The following is a 22,559-nucleotide window of genomic DNA, read 5'->3' on the forward strand; positions in this document are numbered from 1 at the left end:
TCGACCGGTGATTCGTTTCCTAGTCTTCCAGTGCACGCGATTTCGATTCCGTTACGGATACTGGATTAGGGTGTATGGTCGTGCCTTACGATGGAAGGATTCATTGATATGGAATCTACGTAGGCAGACTGGCAGTAAGGCTTTTTCGTTTTGCAAGGCTTGATACTGTGAGCGACGGTCGGGTTAATCGTATCCTCTTAGCTTGAATTACTGGCTCGATCCCTCTGAGTCTTTGTAACTCTGTTTTGGAGATTAAACCAACGCGATGGCGCGCAGAAAGGGGCAAAACTACTTAAGCGGTCTTATCCGTAGATGCCGACTCATTGGAATATTCTTTGCAGAAAATATTACTTCGAAATGACTGGTGATTCTTAACCGTGGGGGCCTCAACAGAGAAACGCGTATTGTAACGTGCATTTTTCCAAAAAATGATATAACTGCAAGAAATGGTATATTTATACCTCCGAAGATTTACATTGAAGATTTGATTATAATTTTTAACGTTTATATTCTTACGATATCGTTCTTCATCGAAAATTGGACAAGTCCTCGATATAATAAGAAAGAAATGGGAAAATATCGTGTACTTTAGATTCAGCAACAAACAAATATCGAAAATTAGAAAAATGAAACGACCTTATGATACAAGGGTGGTTCGTTCAAGCACACATTTCGATATTTATTTGTTGTTGAATCTAAAGTACACGATATTTTCCCATTTCTTTCTTATTATATCGAAGACTTGTCTAGCAGTGTACAATATAGGCAGCAAGTTTAATTGCTCTGTAAAAAGCTTAAGCTCCTTTTAAGACGCTCAAACTCATCTGACTGAAATAACCGTATCTTACGGTGTAGTATTGTAAAACAAGAGAATTGTAAAAACGAAAAATACTTATAATGTAAATATTATACTTGGTTTAACAGAAAGAACTTCTAAACCAACATAACCGCGCTTATATTATCTTGGACAGCCGGCTTGGACGGTTAAATGAATCGAAGAAATGTTTCAATTATCCCAACAAATGTCACTCGTGGCCGGTGATCTTGATAAGCGATCCTGTCCAGCGGCGATATTTTGCTCGGTGCAAGAAATTGTTACTAGGTTGCACAAAGTTACCACGTGGCGAGCGGCTCGCGTCAACGCACCATGGCCCCATGAATTATTCATGAGGAATTTGCAGCGCCCCGTCAATGCTACTGTCATTTCTTCGTTCGTATCGATTTCTGAGCGTCTCAGCACCGTACTTGATCGTTAGCGACCACGTGGTCCATCGTAAACTCTCCAAGTCGAAGTCGATACTCTCCGCTTCATCGATAAGGAGATATCGCTGAAGAACTTCCAGTCTCTTCGCACGAAGCTCTATACGATGTCGGAATTTTTATGTTTCCACCCCGTTGACGTTACGATAAAATAACGATGAACTCGGAACGAACGATTTAGAAAATAATTATTTGTTTGTTTTCAAGATTTCCTATATTCATGGTATCAAATTCAAAAAAATACGTACTTCCAATTTTTTGGGGAGAAGAAACGTACAACGTACAACGTATAGTATCAAATTTGAACTTTTACTCGAGGATTTTTCTTGGACCACGCTATTATTTAAAGGATTAATCTTATTCTATTTTCAACGAACAAAGATGCTGAATGTTTTAAGACGAATTCCAGCATAGAACATGTTGACAACAATTCTCGCATATCTTCCTGAAGCTTAAGAAGATTTTTGATCCGATGGTAGATACGATTGGACTCGAAATAGCCCGAAGGATATATCGCGATTAAAGTCGGGCATGGAATGACCGTGGAAGCAAATTATTAAAGATTATGAGGTCCATAGCAAACAAAGTTATCATTCGACGTCGTAAAATTTGCATGAACGCTGTATATAATATTTGATATATTTATCTTCTAACCTTAGGAACTTCTTCTTTCATCGAGAATGACTTCGCACGGACGACGGATCTACACCTCGAGAAAATTACTCTCAATCCGAATGTGCAGGCAAGCTCATCGAGAAGAAACCAATCGATGATCCTCATAGTTCAATTAGCGGCACAATCATCTAGCTGCTGGCTCGCCATCCCGTTGCGGCAATTTCTCAGAGTAATGAGCCCGTCACGGTCTCGAGGCGCGTGTATCATAAACTCGGGGCTAATTTAACTATCCTACACGCCTCTGCCACGTAGCCAATACGATCTACATGCACCGGCCAATAAAGAGGACGTCTATTCCCGACGAGCGATAATCCCTCCGTGACTAGGATTTTTTCGCATCTTTCTGTATTCATAGTCCTCCCGGACTATCGACACGGTGGTCGAACGATGCAATGCCATATTCTGCCATTATATGTCCCTGATAAATCAGATTGGCAAATGGTAAACCGCGAAAGCTTTGGGGAGAACGGTTACTCGAGGTTAAGAGGATCGTATCTCAGCTAAAACGCAGGGAAATCCGCGGCAGGAGTGGCCTCGACGAATAGCCAGACGTAAATCCTCGTATCCGGACGAGGCATCATCTGGTATGGTTTAAAAGAAGCATTATCGCGCGCTTTATGCGCCAGAGTAAACGCCACGAATTCGAGCCGTTCTTTCGCGCCAACTAATTTTACGACGTTTCACGTGTGCGCCGCATGCACGCGAACAGCTTGATCCTCCGATGGCCTCTCTTTTAGCCTCCATTAAGCTGCCCATCCACTCTGTTTCTTTCTCTCTCTCTCTCTCTCTCTCTCTCTTCGTATGTCGCAAATTTATCTTTTCCTCAAAGCGTTTTTAATCGTCCGGTGACTTTCCGGTGGTTGTTAATGAGTCTATTAGAAAGGGAGGTCTATTGCGAGATTGGGTCGTTTATGGATGTCTTTAAAGAATCGACTAATCGAATTAATAGATCAAGAAAACAAGTTCATTAAGGCTGGAACGTTTTACTTTCGTTTAAAGGATGTGTTAATAGAATTGGTAAAGGAAGTGTAACAAGTCAACTTGGTAAATTTATTATGTTTAATTACACTTTAGTCTTGCGCTGAGAAACCGATTTTATTTCAGTTTCTTACGTGAATCGTCGAGGGGGCACGTTACTCGCATTAAAGGCAGGAAACACGCTTCAGCAATGGGCAGAAGAGAACCAGCCGGACGATGCATCCGGTGCAAATCGAACATTAGCATAAGATCCACTCGCCTCCTTGGGTAGACGTCGAAAAGCTTGTTCGACACGTGTAGGACGACGCGATAAATCCAAGATGGACGCTTCCAAAAATCCGAGCCACAGCCTTTCAGACTTGTAAACGGAAGGACGTTTTAGCCTGCAGGTTCTTGTACCGTGGATCGACGCGTGTTTCTCGAAATTTAACAAACGTCGAAGAGAAGCGAGAACGTATTTTAATTTATTTAATACGTACATTATTCTACATACAGAATCGTCGATATAAATAGATTCTAAGTTAAATTTAAAAAAATATTCGGAACACGATCACTTTTTCCTATACTTTTCAATTTACAGAACTGATCAGTATAGCTTCCGAACGATTTAATTCGTCATAGTATCTCGACGTTAGGTTTGCTTAGTCTGACCCATTGTACTGTGAGAACCGAGAGCGAATAGACCGTACGATAAAGGGCAGTAATAGGAGTTTTCGCAGTTTTATCGTTTCACCTATGCTTTTCTCTACTTTCTCTGCCTCTAACGGAACTTATTGTTCGCGAGTGATCTCGAGGAGCGTTCCGAGACACGTCACACTCGTTTCACAGAAGGAACTTTTACGTCTTACAGCTTGACAATGAAAGATCACGATTTAGATTGATGTCTATACCAACAGTGAGATCTAAAATCTATAATTTAAAATGAAAAAAAATCGCTGGCGTCCCAGCATAACCATGTTCGCCAAGATGGAGACCTCCCTCGCGACTTCCATGCATAAATTTCAGAGCACACGAGCAAACGACACGCGCAGAAGTCGGAAGAATGCGTGTTGTTGCATGTTGGTAAAGCGATTCGAAACCGAACGAGTCGTACATTCCCACTAACAGACATCGCGACAGGGACTCATTTCACTCCCACAGGAAACAAAGGTGAAACGGTACCGTACGTTACTCGAACGATAAAACGCAGTCACATGGCGACATTTGCAACCTTGTTTGCTCGAGATCGACGAAACATCCAGCTCGATAGAGAAGTCCAATTCAAGTGGAACACGTGTTCGAAATTTAATACGATTAGGCCGGTGCACGTGAAATGCCATTTCTTTAAAATTCCAATTTAACGAGTCAGTGCCACCTATTACAACGTCAGCGACACTAATCCAGTTCTTTGAGGCATTTTTCACCTAATTGTAAATGTCTACTTTCCTATCACTAGAAAGTTTTTAATTCGGCGTAATTACAACTAGGAAGAATGTCATTTAAAATCTTTCATTGCCACATAGTGTAATTATTTGCACCCAGTGTAGATTAATATAGCACATATTCCTGTTTGGACTGTTTACAGTCAGTTGCTATCTGTGCCAGATTCTTTTCACCTTGTGGCCTCGATTTCTATATATCAACGCCAAAATCAACATTCTTTCAACACGACTGATGATTCTTCGACCGAAACGGCCTCCATATCCAGCGAAGAGTCTTCACTGGGTGCTAATCGAGAACAACTGCGAGAATACTGGAATTATTTGGAGCTAATTCGAGTTTCTGTATTTCACTTAAGAATATTTTCCTCCTATTTTCATCTCGTGGTTGCTTTTTCTTAGCATCCCCCTATATAAGTCGCTTTAGAACGTTGGTTTCTACGTTGATATACGAAATAAGTACCTTCGAGTCAATAGTTTTAATATCAAGTAAATAATACTGTATTAATATTAGATATCTACACTGGAAGATCAATCATTTCTATTTTCGATGTACAGACTTTTAATTACCCGGAAATTAATTCGCAACGATAGATTGTACATGTCGATAGAAATTCTCCTCGAAGATTGCTTCTACCCCTTTATTACTTAATTAACTCTATCAGAAAATGTTAGCGAGGTAATCGATAGTCGATGGGAAAATTAGCTGCGTGCAGAACTATAAAGAGTTAAGTTTGTAGTACTAGAAGAACAACCGAGAGAGCCTTTCTGATGCAAAACCAATAATGCCTCGCAGTCTGATGAGAGGATAATTCATTATGAACGCGAGGGAACGTGTCAGACAGGGAGAACGTTCTTTGACAAACCGGCATGGTAAACATATTACGTAGATCGAGGATAGAGACGGCGGTAAATCATACTTTCGACGTTAAGAGGCCGCCTCGTCGTCGTTGGTCGGTTCGTAGGGATTGCGTGAGAGAGTTGCCTCGGGCTGCACTCGCCAAACGAAAATGCGTTTCGCCATGGGAGCTCGCGAAGTTCCCATAACGAACCTTCAGGTTTTTTTCAGGATCGAACTGAACCGACTACGGTTAGTCGATCGTTTGAATATTTCATGCGAGCCAGAGTTAAACGAATTAATTCTTCAAGATTGTAAATTGACTAGAATTTTTTCTACTTTTAGATCACGTCAATTCAGTTTTGATCGATTGCAGTTGATTTATCAGATTACGGGTTCGTTGGAAATTTGTAACGTGTTTAGTTTAGAACGTATTTGAATTCGATGTGTTATAACATTTAGTAAGAATATGCGTGATCAGGGATTTAATTCAGAAATTAGAGAAGACCAAGAGAAAAGAGAAATTAGGTCGTGGCTTGATAGTATAAGCAAGGACATTGGGATCTCGGTACGTGGGGCACACTGCTAGGTGCATTTCGCGCCATGGAAATACGAAATAATTTTTCTGCGGGGCCCGTTGCCTCGAGAGGTTGCTTTACGAGCGGCATAAATCACGGCCGTGCACGTGAGTGTGAGTGGGCGGAACCGCACGGTACCACAACCGTACACCATAAATTTGATACATGTTCATTGTGGTGGCTGGGTTGGCGAATAGCCAGGGTATTCCTCGCGATCGGTGGCCCGCGAGACTTTTCATTCGCGAAACCCACAAAAATTTCAAGTCGTTTAAATGTCGGTGGAGAAACCTGTTTATCTAACATTATGATTACAACATTTTCTTTCAACGCAGGTGTTTAACCTTCTTGATTGATATTACGGGTTTCAAGACTACGTACAACGTCGTAAAATAATAAATTGCAATCGTTTAAAATCTTTTAGCCTGAGATACGTTTTTTTTTCAAATTTCTTACAATCTTTCCACTTTACAAAGTTCGAGAGGCAACTACATATCTGGAAAAAAATATTTTGGAAAGATAATTCAGATCGGAAAGAGTTAAGAAACTTTCATTCAATCTGAAGCATAAATTTTCGATGAACGGAGAGCTACAATCTTTCAAAGTTATCTGAAACAAAGCTGACGATAAGAAACGCATTACTCGGCTATACTATAGTATTTCAAGGTTAAAAAGAGACTAGAAGGAAACCGATTAATTCTATGTTTCCACCTATACTTTTAATTAACGAGTATTACTCTGGAAGATCAGATTGGTATCAGTCCATCAAAGGGACGAGGCTAACCGGGCGATCGTAGCAGGGGCCATCATCATCACGAAACGTTGAACCCGTGGGCTCTCGAAAGCGGGTGCCATCGATAAGGAAGCGTCCCGTATATCGTTGCTGACAAGCGTTTAAAGCGTAAAGCGTTCATCGGAGTCAAATTACATTGGCCAAGCGAACGTTCTGTCTTCTGGTTCTTAAAAACCGCGATACGAAGTGGCTGATATATCAAAGCGTATAGTGGCCTGTATGAAGCGTACTGAATGAAGGGCGTAGCACGATCTCTCTCGATCCATTCTTTTGGCTGTTCGAATCTTTTTCGAAAGGGAAGATTGCGCGGCTGGAACGCAAGAAGAGGGGCCCACGAAAGCTTCTCTACCCTCCACCGGTGTGTGTACATTTTCGAGAGAACGGGTCAAGATTGGCTTCGTGCCTGAAAAGTAATTGCGAGATCCGAGATACCACGGCACGGTTGCTACGCAATTTGCCCCTACACCTGGCCTCGTTGCTCCCCGTCCTGTTGAAGAGTCCGTAGTCGTCGCGAGAGGCCCGTTTTCGTGAATCATTTCGCGTCTGTTGCCGCTCTTCCACTCGACAAAAATGAAATTGTTTACATCGTTGTCAAGATTAACCGCGTACTGGAAATTATACGCGCGGTCGTTCGCATGCCAATTAAATCGTATAAACGAAATTGGCCCGCGTATAATTGGACGGGATATTGAACGAAAATCGAAAAGCATCTCGCCGGATATTACGTGGAAAACGTATTATATATTTCGTTCGATGGAGAGATGATCTCGCTCGTGTTTCGTGATCTGGATCGGGTCCTCTTAGCGTGCAAGTGCACTTTAAAAGTCATCTGATAGGATTAGTAGTAACGTTACGCTGGTGAAAAGTCGCGATGCATTGGTATACAGATACGTATCTCTAGAAGCGCGATTCTCTTTCGCATTCTTAATTATTTCTTGAGAAAAGACATTTCATCTCGAATCGAAAAATATAAAAATACGATGATCAAGCGTACCTGCGTTTTTAGTTACGATTACAGGTAAGGAGGACTGTACTTGCTCGTAAAGAAAAATGGAATAATTACACGATATCTGTGCATCGTTAAACAGTTCAGCTGATCACAATGCGTCTCTAGATACGCTCACACTTGAATTCTTAATAAGTTCTTAAGAACAGATACCTTTCCGATCATTTCGAGTGGAAAAATGAAAGAATCCGCTACTCGAGCCTGCCATATTTTTAGCTAGAATTACAGGCGAGGAACGCTATATCTCCTCGTAAAAAATCATTATAGTCATACGATATCTCTGTACGATCGACAAAATCGAGTTAATCACAGCTTCTCGGCCAACAAATCACGAATAACGTCCGTGCTCCACGATCATCAGCATCTTCCATTAAACGCATCGCGTCATCTCCGACAAATCTACGCGAGAATACTCTCCGATCCTCGCTAACAGGTTCTCGTAGCCAGAGTCACGAGTTAATCTATCAAGCGGAGTGGAAGTGCAAAACGAATCCACCGAGGCTGAGAAAAGAAATTTTCCACAGTTCTATTCGCAACATTCAGCATCCTTCCCTCGCGTTAATTTGTCAGTCGCGTAATAAGCACGCGCGTGTACACGGGGGGCGGAATAAGGAGAGCAGCGAGGGAAAAGGAGAAAACCACTCGTAGCCAGAAGAAGCCAGAAAGAAAGAGTGGGTTCGCGTTATTACGTCGATCAGGAGCGCGAAACACACACGTTTCTACACGCGTACAAAGCGAACACAAAGGAATGCGTCAACGTCAACGCGCCAGCTCTTTCCGGTGACCGCAAACCCGGTATTAGCGAATGGGAGCAGCGATTAAAATTTATGTTGCTGGCAGAAAGGGCCGATGAACGGGGCGACGGAGAAGACAGGGTAGAGTTTGTTGGCTTTACGTGATTGTCGGATCATGGCGCGGTGGCCTGCGTACTGTGTATACGAAGCCCAGCCAACTTTCCCCGTAATCTTCGACTCGTACACAGCCACGAGGATCCACCAGGAGGTGTCCAATTATGCAATAGATCACGGACGGGGCGTTCTCCACCACTTGCAAATGGTTCTACCATACTGGACGATAGCTGAGATGTTTGTTCTTTCTTTATTTGTTTCGCTCGTCTTCTCTTTCCTTCTCTTCTCACCATGCTCGATGGAATTCGCGAATAAATCCTTAAGGGCTGACCTTGGATCGCGGGACGCTCGTAAATTTCACCGTAAGGGAATGTCTTCCAGCCGCGCAGCGTAAATTAATCGATCGCAGATAACTCGAGACAGGGCCGTGTTGCTCCACATTCAGAAATTTTCGACGCGCGGTTAATTTATCAATCGGCTCGCTGCTCTCCGCTCCTTTCCTTTCGTATAGACCTTCCTTCACAGTGCCTAAGTGTATTCACGTATACGTGTATGCATCGGGGAGGCTTTGTAAAGAAGAGAGAGAAAGACGGCCCGATAGAGCTGAACAGGCCTGGTGGAAAGAGAGGGTAACTGTAATCCATACTTCACGTGCGCGCACGATATTTCTCCGTCAGGATACAAGTAACACGGTTCCTTTGATCGCAACACAAATACCACAGTGTAGTTATTACGATACAAATCGAGCGTTGTTATACAAACGAGGGCCGACCGATTTATTTATCATGCTTTACACGTTCAGTCGCATTACACGTTTTGTGCGTTCATCTCTCTTTCTCTCTTTGCCAGTTCTCCAAACGATCATCCAAACGGAATCGCCGGTTTCGCTCGGAAACGGACGTACGTCAAATTACGAGTTTAATGGCCGGGCTCTGGCTATCGTTCGTCTTGGTGGGTGGCAAAGACAGGGAGAGAATCGTGCTGGCCATATACAGAAACTCACGGGATCTACCGAGTCACCGAGAGATACCACGGTCGTACCCCGACGATCTTGCGTTCGGTTCTTCTACGTGTGACTGTACGTACACACGATCGCTAATCACACGATCGTGGACTTCGTTATAGAAACACAGATCCAACCACAGCATCGACTGTGATCCTTAACGATTATAATTTCGCGAGATTCGTTCGTGTCGTGATCTTGAACACGGTTAATCAGTGTGCTACGACAAACGGAAATTTCTAACGACATAGTTGTTCATACGTTGTTAGGAACAATTAGAGAATCGATTCGGAAGCTTTCTCTTCGTCTTCTTCGAAATAGTTAACTTCACTTTCGAACCTGTCACGCTGGTAGGATTCTTGCAATTACTAGAAATTTTAAAGAAATGTCAACTTCGTCCAAGTCGCAATACGAATATGGGTATGGATTATCTTTTTCCGCGAACTCCTTGTAAATACGTAAAAAATACGACTCGTTGCTTCATTCTTCATAAAACGTATTTTCGTCTAGCTCATACGATATACGTGTACGTAAAAGTTCTTTATGATAAGCGTTGGAATAGTTTGGCGAGCCACTGTGCCTCGAACGACGCTCGAACAAGTCTAATACTCCGATCCCACGTGTTCCCGATAAAATATACGCTAGAGCGCTTGCACGTCGAATCTCATTGAACGGCTATCTTCCAGCAAGGCGGTTCAATTATAGCGGATAAGGTATACAGATTACGGTGGAGGCACGTTATAACACAGACACACGCGCAGCGCCCATACCGACATGAGAAATTGTTTCATCGGTCATTGTTTATGTACCCAATTATTGTACCATTCGTTCACCGAGGGTGGCGTATCACTTACAACAAATCAATTTGAAGCACACCTCGCCCCCGGCCCTACCGCCCCTGGAAACATCGTGTCCCGCTGAGCGGACAATGTTTTGTCTCACCCGGTGCAAGACGACCCGCGGTGCCCGAAGCCGAACGCCAGACCACGGATTTCCTTTTCCTTACTGCACGAACCGGAGTTCGTGACCCTGGGCTTTGTCGCGAAGCCACGCGACAACGCCGCGACAAGATACGACTATGCGAACCTGCCTTTCGCATATCTGTCGTTTATTTTACGTATTTTGGCTGTAATACGTCTTGTAAAACATCGCAGGGAGCTCAGGGTGTTTGACAATGAATTAAGAATGTTCAAAGAATCGATAGGCTTGACGATGGAGTAAGTTGTCTGAATGAGTTATTGATTCAGTATAGTTGTAGCGCTGTAACCGAAAGAACGAGAGAGAAAGAAGGTTAAGCTGGGAGAACGTGCGCATTTCGTCCTAGAACTGCTAACAGATTTATCGATAAAGCTGTTTTACACGTCAACATAGCGAAGGTAATCCTGAGGATGGCTCATGCTTGCAAGTTATGTGTTATTTTACTGGACATTCAGAGTTGCGGAAGCGATATTAACTTCCTCAATTCTAGCGTGTAGTTACAGTTTCGGAATGAATTTAGGAAAAAATTAGCGAAAGATCCAAAACACGAAGAAAACACGGTAATAGTCATAGCTTAGCCAGAGGATGTATATAGTTGCAATAAAGCAAGATTAAATGGATTTTTCATACATACGTATATCAGTTTCTCTCTAGTGGTGATATGAAAGAACCAGTAGAATAAATTCCATAAATTATACAATTTACGTGATGTAACTAAGCAGACAGAAATAAATTCTGAATTTCCTATTTCAATTTCTACCCCATCAACTCGGAACCTCGAGATTTAACGGTAGGTATGTAAAATAGGGAAAATAAATTCTCCTAACAGATTAAAAAAAAAACCAGTAGAGGAACGAAAATCGACTGTAGAAAAATCGAGCAAAACTGGATACAAATATGGATACAGACGTTGCATTACGATAACATCGAATCGAGATCTGGCTAGCATATCCGCGCGTACTCAAACGCAATTAAACGTCCCACGTATTCCCGCGAAAGGTAAGAAACTTTTCAGTTCGGCTAGTAAAGGCGAGGGAGAGAAGATACGGCGTTTAATCGTCGGCAATTAAATTTCATTAGCCGGGAACATTCCTCGTTCCAATCAACGCCACTTTCCACGCAGGAATAATCACGATGCTGATAGAAGGGGAAAGGCCAGGGGACGCCATTCCTTCGCATCGATCGTAAACCACCTTCTCTCTTCTTATCTGAAGTGACCGTTTCGTCGGTTGAAAGCACGTCGCGTTTCGTTACGCGTCAGAGAATCTGACTAGCCAACAACGGTACTCCGTTAAGCAGTATAAAGTTCATTAATGAACCGCTCATCGGGTTTGTTAATGAGCCAACACCTATATCGTGCTCCACGCGGTCGATTCTCGTGTCGTTCGGTCGTTTCGAACCGGTCAAACACAGATTAGAAGTCTGTTAGATGGCTGACGCGTATCGCCGTGTAATCGACTAACAACTAAGCAGATGAACGTCATCCAATGAAATTAACCTTCCATTAATTCTCGGAAAGCAGAATGGTGATTCTTGGCTGGTAAAAGCGCCGGTTTTCTTTATCGAAGTGAATTTGGTGCGTTGTCACTAACGATCCACGATACGAGGATCGTATTCTTCGATTTATGCTATTCTACTTATTCGTTATTAAAGTGAATTCACCTGAATTCCTTGACCGAGAATTGCTCGCGTTTAATTCGAATAAAAGAAGGAAACAGATTTTCAAAGAATATTTTTAAAAAAACCTAAGCTTAAAACGTGAGAGAATATTCTCTATGAAAATTAATTGTAGTCGGTCCAATTGGGAAAAAAAAAGAAAAATAAACGATCGAATTGAATCGAATGATTCAATACTCGATAAAAAATTGAAAGAAAACAATAGATACTTGACAGAATATATCAAATTAAATATATGTATATACAGTGAGAATCGAAAGTGAGTGTAGAGTCACTTAAAAAAGTGAGGTTCGCGTAATACACATCGATTTATTTATAAGCTTACCTATGTTCTTTTTGCCATTAATTTGTATTCTTACATATCTTTTATTTTCGATGCAACATATATGTAAGAGTTTTTCAAGCAATTTTGTGCCTTCAAAGTGCACACTCACTTTTTACTTTCACTGTACACTTTTCACCTTCCTCGGAAACTATAGAATCGTAGGTTGAAGTTAGAATAGTCGCAATTAACGGCTAGGTTAATAAGAATTTAGTATACCTGGAAGAGGCAGAGTTTTTTCAATGGCTGTGCGTCCACACCGGCCTGATGTTACGCTTCTTGCCGAGGCCACGCGTGTAAGTACGCGGATCCTCCGTTTTCGTTTGGTTCTCGCGCCACGCGGCGTTAAAGTCTGTATTTAAGTGGCGTCTCCCTCGCCAAGATAAGGCTTAATGGCCTTAATGATCATGCGTGCGCAAGGACACGTCGTGACTTTCCTTCTTTACGAGGACCTGACAGTTTTTTCAGGATACTCGTTTCCTTTCCGCTGTCCGCGAATCCAACTTTGTCAACTTATGTGACCGTTTCGGCACAATTTCGTCCATTCCGGGTTAAATATCTTTTTATGCAAATGACCGAAGAATTTTCATCGAATGTGAAATAAAAATTTCTTTTGGGATTTAAAATTTGTCTTCTTGCGTTCTTAATATATGTGTACTATTGTATGATCGAGGTTTTGAGTTGTCCGAGAAATCCGAACCTTGACACTAGAACTACCGACAGTTAACACGAAGCTATTTTTACCAAAATCAGTCAAAATGACTGGTCTTTAAAAAATACGTAATAATAGAATATCTTTATATTTATTGATTTATTAATTTCTTACGGAAGGTATTCCATGTTGTGTAGTACGTTTTTGCTATTAATCCATCTGGGACCATGATCCCTAAACGAGAGTTGATACATTTATAAAATTGTAGAACTGGTCAATTTGACTGGTGTGGTAGTTCCGCTGTTAATGTTAGAAAAACGTTAAGTTATTCCCGAGGAATAATTATATACAGTTACACTTCCAGGATTTTTATCCGACCTTCTTTTGTTTTAGCTTTCTTACTTTCTCTTTCACTATTTTTCGAAAAATAAAGATATCTTTTCACTCATGAAATTGAACGTAATATGTATAATTATATAAATGTACTAATTCGTATTATGTATCGCTTGTTATATGTATTAATTATATAAAACTTATTAACAAAACGACAAGAATTTACGTTAATGTGTCTCTCAAATACATAAGGATATATCTCCGGATATTCTTCTATGGCATGAAAATTTTCAGACGAGTATGTAAATAATGAAGCTTGACGTTTCCGATATCAATAAAGCGAATCGTGATTTAATCAGAAGATCTGTTATCGCCAAGGGGTGAACAGACTGTAGAAGGAATCGAATCCTCATTCTTCGTCAAGGACTGTTTATTATATCCTAGCCTGGGGCACCGACAATAAAATAATTAACGAGGATCACGCTGTGAGGTTTCGCGAATCGATCACAAAACACTGGCTCAAAGGTAACCCGTGTTTTTCGTTGTTCACGCCGAAGGGCTTGCTACGACTAATTAGCATGATAATTAAGCGGCGCCGACGTTTTTAAGGATTCTTTCTCGCTCGCCCCTTTTCGCTCCGGAGGTCAACTTCCCATTGCCTTCATGGTCCTCCAATACACGATCCTCTTCGCACCGAGATAAAAATACTCTCTAAAGTCATTAAAAATACTCGTTCAACGTTATTTCCCTATCTTGGAAAGGAGGACTTTCGTTAAAATTATTATGTTGTAATCCCCGCGTTTTATACATCGGCAAAAAAAAATCCTGCACCATAAACTAAAATTTAGAAGAATTTCTTCGTATAATTAAATTTCGTTTTTATAACCTACGGTATCAATATCAAAAAGAATAAACAGCATTAAAAATGAAAAGATATAATCATCCAAATACACGAAAGTGTCAGAAACATTAAAGCGAAGGATCGCATATATTTTATTCGAGTAACTTGTTAATTCGTTTTAACGATCCCTCAAATACATATTTCTTTTTTCTTATGGAACCCTCTATATCAGGATTTTGAAATTTAAAGCTACTTTATGCTGCTCGGTGAAACAAATAATCTCCATTGCAACAATAAAAAAAGACACGATTGAAGATTGGTGCCCATTGTCATCCAAACACATTAAACTATCAAAAACGCAGGAGTAAACGATCACTCTTTATTCGAACAAGGTGCTAACTCATCTTAACGACGCTTAAGCACTTGCTGCCCTTATCAAACTCCAAATTGAATCCACCCACGTTCTCATCGCCTCCACCGTTCTCCGTCATTACCTTTCCTTTTCTTCGAACCTGAGCGCGATACATTTCGCGGCGTTAAAAAACGGATAAGCGATTCTTCGAAGGATCTTTACTCGCTGGCCAAGACTGTTCGTATCTCTGTGCGATTAATTTTTTCGGTCGGTGGAGCGCGTGGACAGTCTCGATTGTGCTTCTTTGTCCATAAACGTCCGGTGGGCAGATCGTAACTTTTATAACGCGCGTGGCAGAAACCCGAGAACAACGTCATAATTTCCGATACGTTGGTCGGCCACAACGATGAAGCCATTAATTGGTACATTAATTCAGGAATCGCGGAACGGCGAGCTACCACGCGGACAGAAACCCATAGAATTACGTGTCAGACATCTCGCGAACCCTTTGCCCCCGCGATTCAAGGGACAATGTCTCCTTTAACGAAGCTCATTAATTAAAAACATCGAGAGTCGCCGCTCTTTTCAACGTTCACGCACCTTGCCGGCTACTCAACGCAATTTATCTACATCAAACCGTCTTTTTCTTCTGTTTCAACGCGATCGTCGTTATTATGTTTCACCCTTTCTCTTCGCACGTCCCACATGCGCTCATATTCATTTTTTGCCTCGCATTGTTTAAAGAGAGAATAGATTAGAAGAGAAACAGCGCTGTCTTATTGCATGACAGTATCGAGCCTCCTCCAAGAGAAGGTTTTTGTATCTCGTGAAAAAGTGCGAGTCCTAATTCGATTGATTAATTTGTCAAAATATGATCAATATGTCAAGCGTTAAATTCGCATCACGATTTCGATGCTCGAAGCAGTTAGGTGGAATCTTTATTCCGAATAATTGTTAGAAGAAACTAAAATTTCTGTGGGTCGTGTTTGACAATTTTTTCCCGTAACGTTTGAACGGAGAATAGATTAGAAGAGAAACGGGACTAGCTTCGCTGCATCGGGGTACTGAACTTTCTCCGAGAGAATTTTACGTGTCAGTGGAATACGATTTGCTGTAATGCAGATTCTTGGTTGTTTTAATGTGTGATATATGTAAGAGATTGGAGTTCTAAAAGGGTGTGACAACGAGGAAATTATTGCGCTAGATTAGATATCCATTTCGACAGAATTTTGCACTAGAATTTCTATTTTAACGGTGTTTGATAAGCTTGAGATAGATTTAAGATAGCCTTGTTTCAGGTCTATAAATGTATGCATCTATTATCGAAGAGAATATTTCACGATAATAGAGACACGCGATTAATTAACATAACTAACAGGGAAGCGAATTTACTATCGAGGCACGATAATGCTTTCGTACACGAATGGAAGGAACGAGTTGTTAAAAGTCGAAAGAAAGGTCGAGGAAGAAGAAACAACTAACGGGTGACCGAAAACGTTTCGTTATGGAAAGCCGTAACCGGAGAATGGCCATGAAGGGTACAGAGCATCGGCAATTTGTGCGTCGAAATTCTTTTCACGGCGAGAAACAAAAAGGAGTTAATTCGAGCCTTTAAAACCTCGGGGACGTTCCCGTTCCCACGTCTCCCGGCTGGACCGCGACCCCGGCACGCGAACTCACCGCCAGAAAATCATAATCTCTTTCTCATATCGCGGCGTGCATCGACCAAAATCGCCAAACAACAACCGATCGTCCATTGTAATTATCGTTGATATTCGAATCGCAACTAATCGAACACGTCCAACGTTCACCTTATCGATGGTACTTGTTGAGATAGTTTGGTTTTAGATCGTTTAAAAAAGTAAAGGAACTTAAATCTCACTCAAGCGGTGTGATAAGAAACGTTATCTATCCTTTAGTGCACTTATGATAGATATAAATGTAGGTTGTAATTAGAAAACAAAGTTGATCTTATTAATCGCGTGTGTTAGAAGGAAAGGTGGATTACACTGTGTTCTGAAGATATTACGAAGGCTCGTGTTGAAAATTATCAAATGTCCCGTGACTTACGAATGGAATTGTACATAGAAGGAAGACATTCCTACATCCAAATACCCTTTAATAAACGAGAGGACAGAAAAGTGTGAGTAGATAGGTTTGATGGATGTTCCTAAGAGAGAATCAAGCACGTTCGAGGGAAGCAATCGTCGGGAATCTTGTCGACGCAAGAAGAGATTCACGGGCTGTTAAGAAGGTGGTCGCGCTCGCTTGTAGGTTGGCAGTTCTTCTATTAAGGCAGGTCGCGAAGCCGCTGTAAATCAAGGATCTCCGCGTAAAAGTCCCCAGAGTTATTGCGCCACCTCGCACCGCTGTAATACGGGTACCCATGTAATACCGCGGCTGTTTTATTTCATAACTAGACGTTCCTACCGAAGATCACGCGTTGGAATATAAAGAAGTGAAAGGAAGAAGGGAACGTTCGTGGTCTCGCGTGTCCCGTTTCTTCGTCCCGTAACTTGTAAATAATATTTCCGTCGTTGTCCTCAGGTCGATCTCGCTAATTTACACGTCAAGCTGGATTAACGAGTCTCTAATTGGCTAGATCGATCAAGATGATAATTAAGGATGTTAGATACTGTTAGAAGATTTTTTGTAGCTGAAATACCTTGGAAATGATAAGTTGTTTTTCTGTGTTTGCGCTTAGATCGCTTATGAATATTTATTGGCAGATTTATTACGAAAATATTTTTTCCGGTATTCCAATTTTCTATCGCTTGATTCCTCTGGTATCCTTAAGCAGCGACAAATACAAAATCTCCTCTGGAGAATCCAGAAACATTTTAAGATACCCAAACCATTTACTCTTACAACGAACATGCTACCAGATACGAGCATCTTTTCTCCACTTTAATTCCTACATTTTGATATACACGTAAAGTGCAAATGTTTCGTGATCTGTTAAAACCAGGATCGCTTATTATGTATAGCGTAACAGAACAGTTACCGTTTCTAATACGATTCAGGAGAGCAACCACGTCTGTGACGCGACGCTGGAATGAAACCTGGCGTCTGGTATCCTACACTGTTTATACTAATAGTCGAAGCAATTCCTAGCCAATGCTGGATCCATTAAACGGAGTCGTTCCACTCGATATACGCTAGCTATAAATGTTCATGATTCTAACTATCGAGTCTTCGACGTTTCGTAGGAATGTCAGAGCCATCCTTCCTTTCTCCTTTCTCTTTTCATCATATCCTTCTCTCTTCCCTCAGTTCATCTATCGGCGTAATAACTCCATTACCGGCTGCTCGAGCCTCTGTGGCTTTAATGTCTCATTTCCATTCTTGCGCTGTGCCAGCTACCGTTTCTTGCCCTCGTGTCCAGATTATCACCACGGCCACGAAAGTGTCGTTCCTTATCGGTTCTTCGTATAATCGGTTCAAGGAAACCGCTCGAGCGTTACGTGTCCGGAGATGTTAAAATTCAAGACCACTCTCCTCGGGTCGAGAAACGATACGAAGAAACTCTATGGAAGTTGAGTATTAATAGCATTGGGAAGTCGACTGGTTAATAAGATTCGTAGTAGATTATGTTCGTTGGTAGAAATTAACTCTGATATCGCTATAGGTGACTATAATAACGTAGATTAGATTTGAATTATGTTACTCAACGCTTCGTAACTGCCTGGTATCACGAAGGCGACATTATTAATTCAAAGAAACTTATTTCTTATAATGTTTTCGCTGGTGAAAGATAGGAAAAGGAACAAAGTTGTCGTATAAACTTATAATTTCCTTTTTAAGCTCGCTGTAAACTAATGAAATCTTTGCACAACTAATGATCCTCTGCACGAAAGAACGTTTCCTTTTTTTTAAAAAACCAGAAAGTACGAAAACGACGAACACATAAAAATGAAACACAAGGCGTACACGCGAAACCAATGGCAGCGGAGATTCGACATTCGACTATTTGTTGAGATTCATGAGGATGCAAGCTGTTTGATGCTGCGACAAGGATGCCTTATACAGATGCTCCTTCATTCGTATTAATAACCAGCGAGTATGGCTAGGCCAGGCCGCAAAGCCAAGGTCGCGAAGGTTAAGGCGTGTTCAACAAGCTGTTCATGGCTACTACCTAAAGGGCTAGCCACTCCACCCGGAAGTACAGCTCTTTGGCTTGTGTAACTCAAGATCGTCCGTGTAACGTGTTGCTTTCCTAAGACGCTGCTCTTCTGGCTCCGGAATTCCCGATCCTCTCATCGTCCACGCGTTTCAGACGCGAGTCCAGGACGCGCCAGCTCGAATCGAGAGGAATGTTAATGCGCGTTTTCCATGCTGGTGAGCCGGTGGAAAAGAAGATATTGAAACGATCGTTTTCAGAAAAAAGTGGACTTTGCCAGTGGACGTTAAAGAACCGGCTACCATTTAGAGGGGCTACGGGAGAGGATCGTTTCAAGGGAGAGAAGAATCATCATCGTGCAGCCTCTTCCGTAAAGGGATAGCTCGGACACGTTTCTATTTATTATAAGTCGGGAAAAGTCAACAATCGGGAGCCGGAGTCGACCGTAAATCACGACGGAGTCGTCTCCTGGCGCGCCTTAACGTTAAGGACTGGTATATGTAACCTATAAGAGGGATGCGCAGGCGGCAGTGATATATCGCACGAGTCCCCCCATTGTCTCTGACTAAGTTCACAGCGACGGGCCACCGAGCAACGAGACTCTTCCGAGTATTAATTACAATGTCCGCAGCCAAAGCACCGGGGTTCGCCTGGCTCGGGTTTGGTCAGAGGGCCCGGCCGATTTTTCTTTCGGAGAGAATCCGTCCACGAGTAGACTCGGCAAATTATATTTACCGAGTCGGCCACTTGGCAGGATTTGGTCTTTTAAGAGGCGGGAATTAGGTAATTCTATGTTTGAAACTCTTCTCCACTCATACATCGTTTGTCAGTGAAACGTTGTCGCTTGATATTTTGAAATCTTATTTTTTTGTTTGTACTTACGCTGTGATACTTTGTCCGTTTGAGTCCCAAGTAGCGCGATCGCGATGTTTACATTTTTTGTCGAAAAGTCCCAGTACATTTGAACGATACAGACGATTGACGGTATTTTGTATTTCATTGTTATCTTCTCAATAATTTTTATTGAACAAAACTTGAAATATTTATAAATTAATAGTACGCATATATAATAACATAGATGTATTTCATAAAGTAACAAATATGACGAGCGCTATTGTGCCACTTGTTTCTTTTCGCAATCGATTAAGACAAGTGCTATCGCCCTGTTCGGGATTTTTCGACTCTGCTTTCTCAACGATCCCTGGGACTCGAACTGTTATTATTAAATTATCGTAGAAATACCAGGTAGTTCGTTTATAACAGTTACCCTTCGAGGAAAATTGTAATCGATTATAATTTGTATTCTTACGAGAATTGAAAATTCTGATTGTAAAGACCGTTAGTTTAAACATATCTATTAAATTTGATAGTAATTTTTGGAAACTTTGACTCACCATTTGGAGCCTGCCTGCAGAGCCTGGCGAACATCCTCTAGTTTGTCGCTGATCGTCTACCTGCGAACAAGAATTCGCTCCAGATTACCATCCAGTCCACAATTTGACGGAAACTAATCTACTCTAAATTAATCTTCGCGACTCGACCGCCCACCGACACGCCATCGTGTAATAAACCAAGAATTTCCATGATTTTCTTCCTCTTTAACGGAATGAAACAACTATCCTTGAACCACAACCATAATCACGAGGTGGAAGAGTATCAAAATTCATAGTAACCAGTGATTCAACACCGGAGCAAGTATGACGCTTGAGGCAAGTGCGAGTCTAACAGGATATTTCCTTAACGTTAATGGCTACCAGTCATTCTCTAATATAATTACGAGCTTTCTTTGACTAATAGGTAACGACAGGTGATCCTCCTAGCGCTCCAGCTTTCTCTACTGATTTTACGGAGCTGTCCCTCGGGGCTTGTCAGCCGTAGTTTGTCGATTCTAAATCATATTGCCACGTGGAATCATAACTTCTAATTCCAAACGATCTACTCTACGGATCGTTTTCTTCAGCAGGAAGAATCTCGTTTATAGAAAATATATCTTTCGCGTCTTGTATATTATGCGTCTGTGTAAAATATATCACCGACATGTGTTCGAGATCAGTCTGAGAAGTATTTAGGTGTTTCGAGTGCCTTGAGAATAAATGATGCGATCTTAATCTATTTTACATTGTCTTTTTTTAATATCAAATAGCAGAACAGAGCTAAGTATAACAAATGAAAAGATTCGTATTGGTCGCCCTCGACGATCTGTTTAGCCTTTCCGGGCTACGAAGTACTTCAATAAATTTTCATCGACCGCGTCATCTGAAATTCTGATAGAACAGACCCGTTGGGAGATATACGTCAGGTTCGATGTTCGATTCGAGAGGAAATAATCGTTCAGGGCCTCCCAACGCGTCCCTCGACGACGTTTAGAATCGAAAACACGCGAGGAATGCTTTCTCTTCAATGTTCCATTCCTTACCTTGACCAGATAGCTATCTGCCTATTTCAACAAGAGACACTTCTCGGTAGACGTCGAAGAAGTTTCTGAGACACTAAATCAAAGATCGAATTGGATAGATCGAATTAGGAAAGCGTGGCTTCTAAAACTGTATTCTGGAATTCTTTATGGGACCAAGAACATTTAACGGGATATATCGTTCTCGCTATAAATTTCTACCAAGTAATGAAACGTTTAAACTTACTTTGTTCTTAATTGAACATTACGGAGAATTATTAAGAATAAATATAAACAATTCCTTTGAAAACAGATGTTTTCTTTTTTCAGTGGGACGATGTTGAAACTCATATATCCAAGAGATTGTAAATCTTAGCTCGAATGGAAGTAGCTTGGTTGAAACACGCTTAAATAAATTTATTGAAATCGAACTGAAACGTGTACAATATATCGAATATCCATAGCACACATGTACACGCGAAAGGAAGAAGAATGCAGGTAGCAGGACGTCAGTAGACACGGTGAAACTATCATTTACAATGATTATTACCATACGACAAGCGACAAGGGGGAGAAAGATGAGAAAGTCGTCGGGCCTCTACATAATTGCACAACGCACAGGACACGTGCATACGAACGGGGAAACACGATCTGCTTGGTGTACCATTTGTACCACGTGCTGTTGCGCATAAATGTGCAAAAATGATTTACATCGTTGCCCCTGGATAACATTCTTTCTATTACTTGGTTCGAAAACTACCCATTCCAGTTAGTTCAGCCTTAAGTCATTAACTTTTTCAACTTCTAAGGTAAGATCGGCCGTGATTAACCAATCGCCAATTCACCTTACAGAAGATTGATTTCCCGTAGGTAATAAACAACATGAAAACAGAGAAAGATTCGCGTAAGCAACAGGTGCATCCCAACAAAAGTCTACTACTGTGGCTATTAACTCTCGCATACTGATGTCTGGGTCATCGAAAACCCTGTACTTGTTAATCATATCTCTCGCAGCATTTATGTATGTTTCTTCCTAGCGAAGATTATTTTATTATCGAATTATTTTTTAAAAGGATTGCTAAACTTTTTATTGACTCTTTGGTAGTTAGAATTATAGAAGAAAGATGTGATTGAATTAGAAATATTTGAGACGATGTTTCACAGAAATGCGATAGACGCGATCAAAGTTGGCAGAATGAAAGCTTGTGATACATGCGATCGAAGTCGGCAGAGTTATGTTTGCATCGGGACGGATAATACGTATAGTTCTGTATGTAATAATTCTTTGGAGTTACGAAGTTTATGACAGAGTAATTTGCTACTGAAGCGTGTGAAAGTGAAAGTATGAAAATCTAAATTACACGCTGTCTAAAAACCTCACGAATTATATTCCAACTCACGTACTATCAGAGCGTTGGCGTGAGTATGAAAGAAATACCAAACCTATATTCTCAAAGATGGCTATCATTCCCGACGAATATCATAAACCAAATGACTG

General features: G+C 41.3%; 1 protein-coding gene across 2 annotated transcripts in view; it reads right to left on the reverse strand.

The window, feature by feature from the left end:
- The window catches only part of LOC122566138, an 83,187-nt gene that overhangs the window by 29,679 nt on the left and 30,949 nt on the right, over window positions 1-22,559 (reverse strand). For both annotated transcript variants that reach the window (XM_043722960.1, XM_043722961.1), the window contains exon 3: window positions 20,064-20,123. In XM_043722960.1, coding sequence (XP_043578895.1) covers window positions 20,064-20,097 — 34 coding nt within the window. In that variant the 5' untranslated portion in view covers window positions 20,098-20,123. The remainder of the gene's footprint in view (window positions 1-20,063; window positions 20,124-22,559) is intronic.

Source organism: Bombus pyrosoma, linkage group LG3 (assembly GCF_014825855.1).
Source record: "Bombus pyrosoma isolate SC7728 linkage group LG3, ASM1482585v1, whole genome shotgun sequence".
NCBI lineage: Eukaryota > Metazoa > Arthropoda > Insecta > Hymenoptera > Apidae > Bombus > Bombus pyrosoma.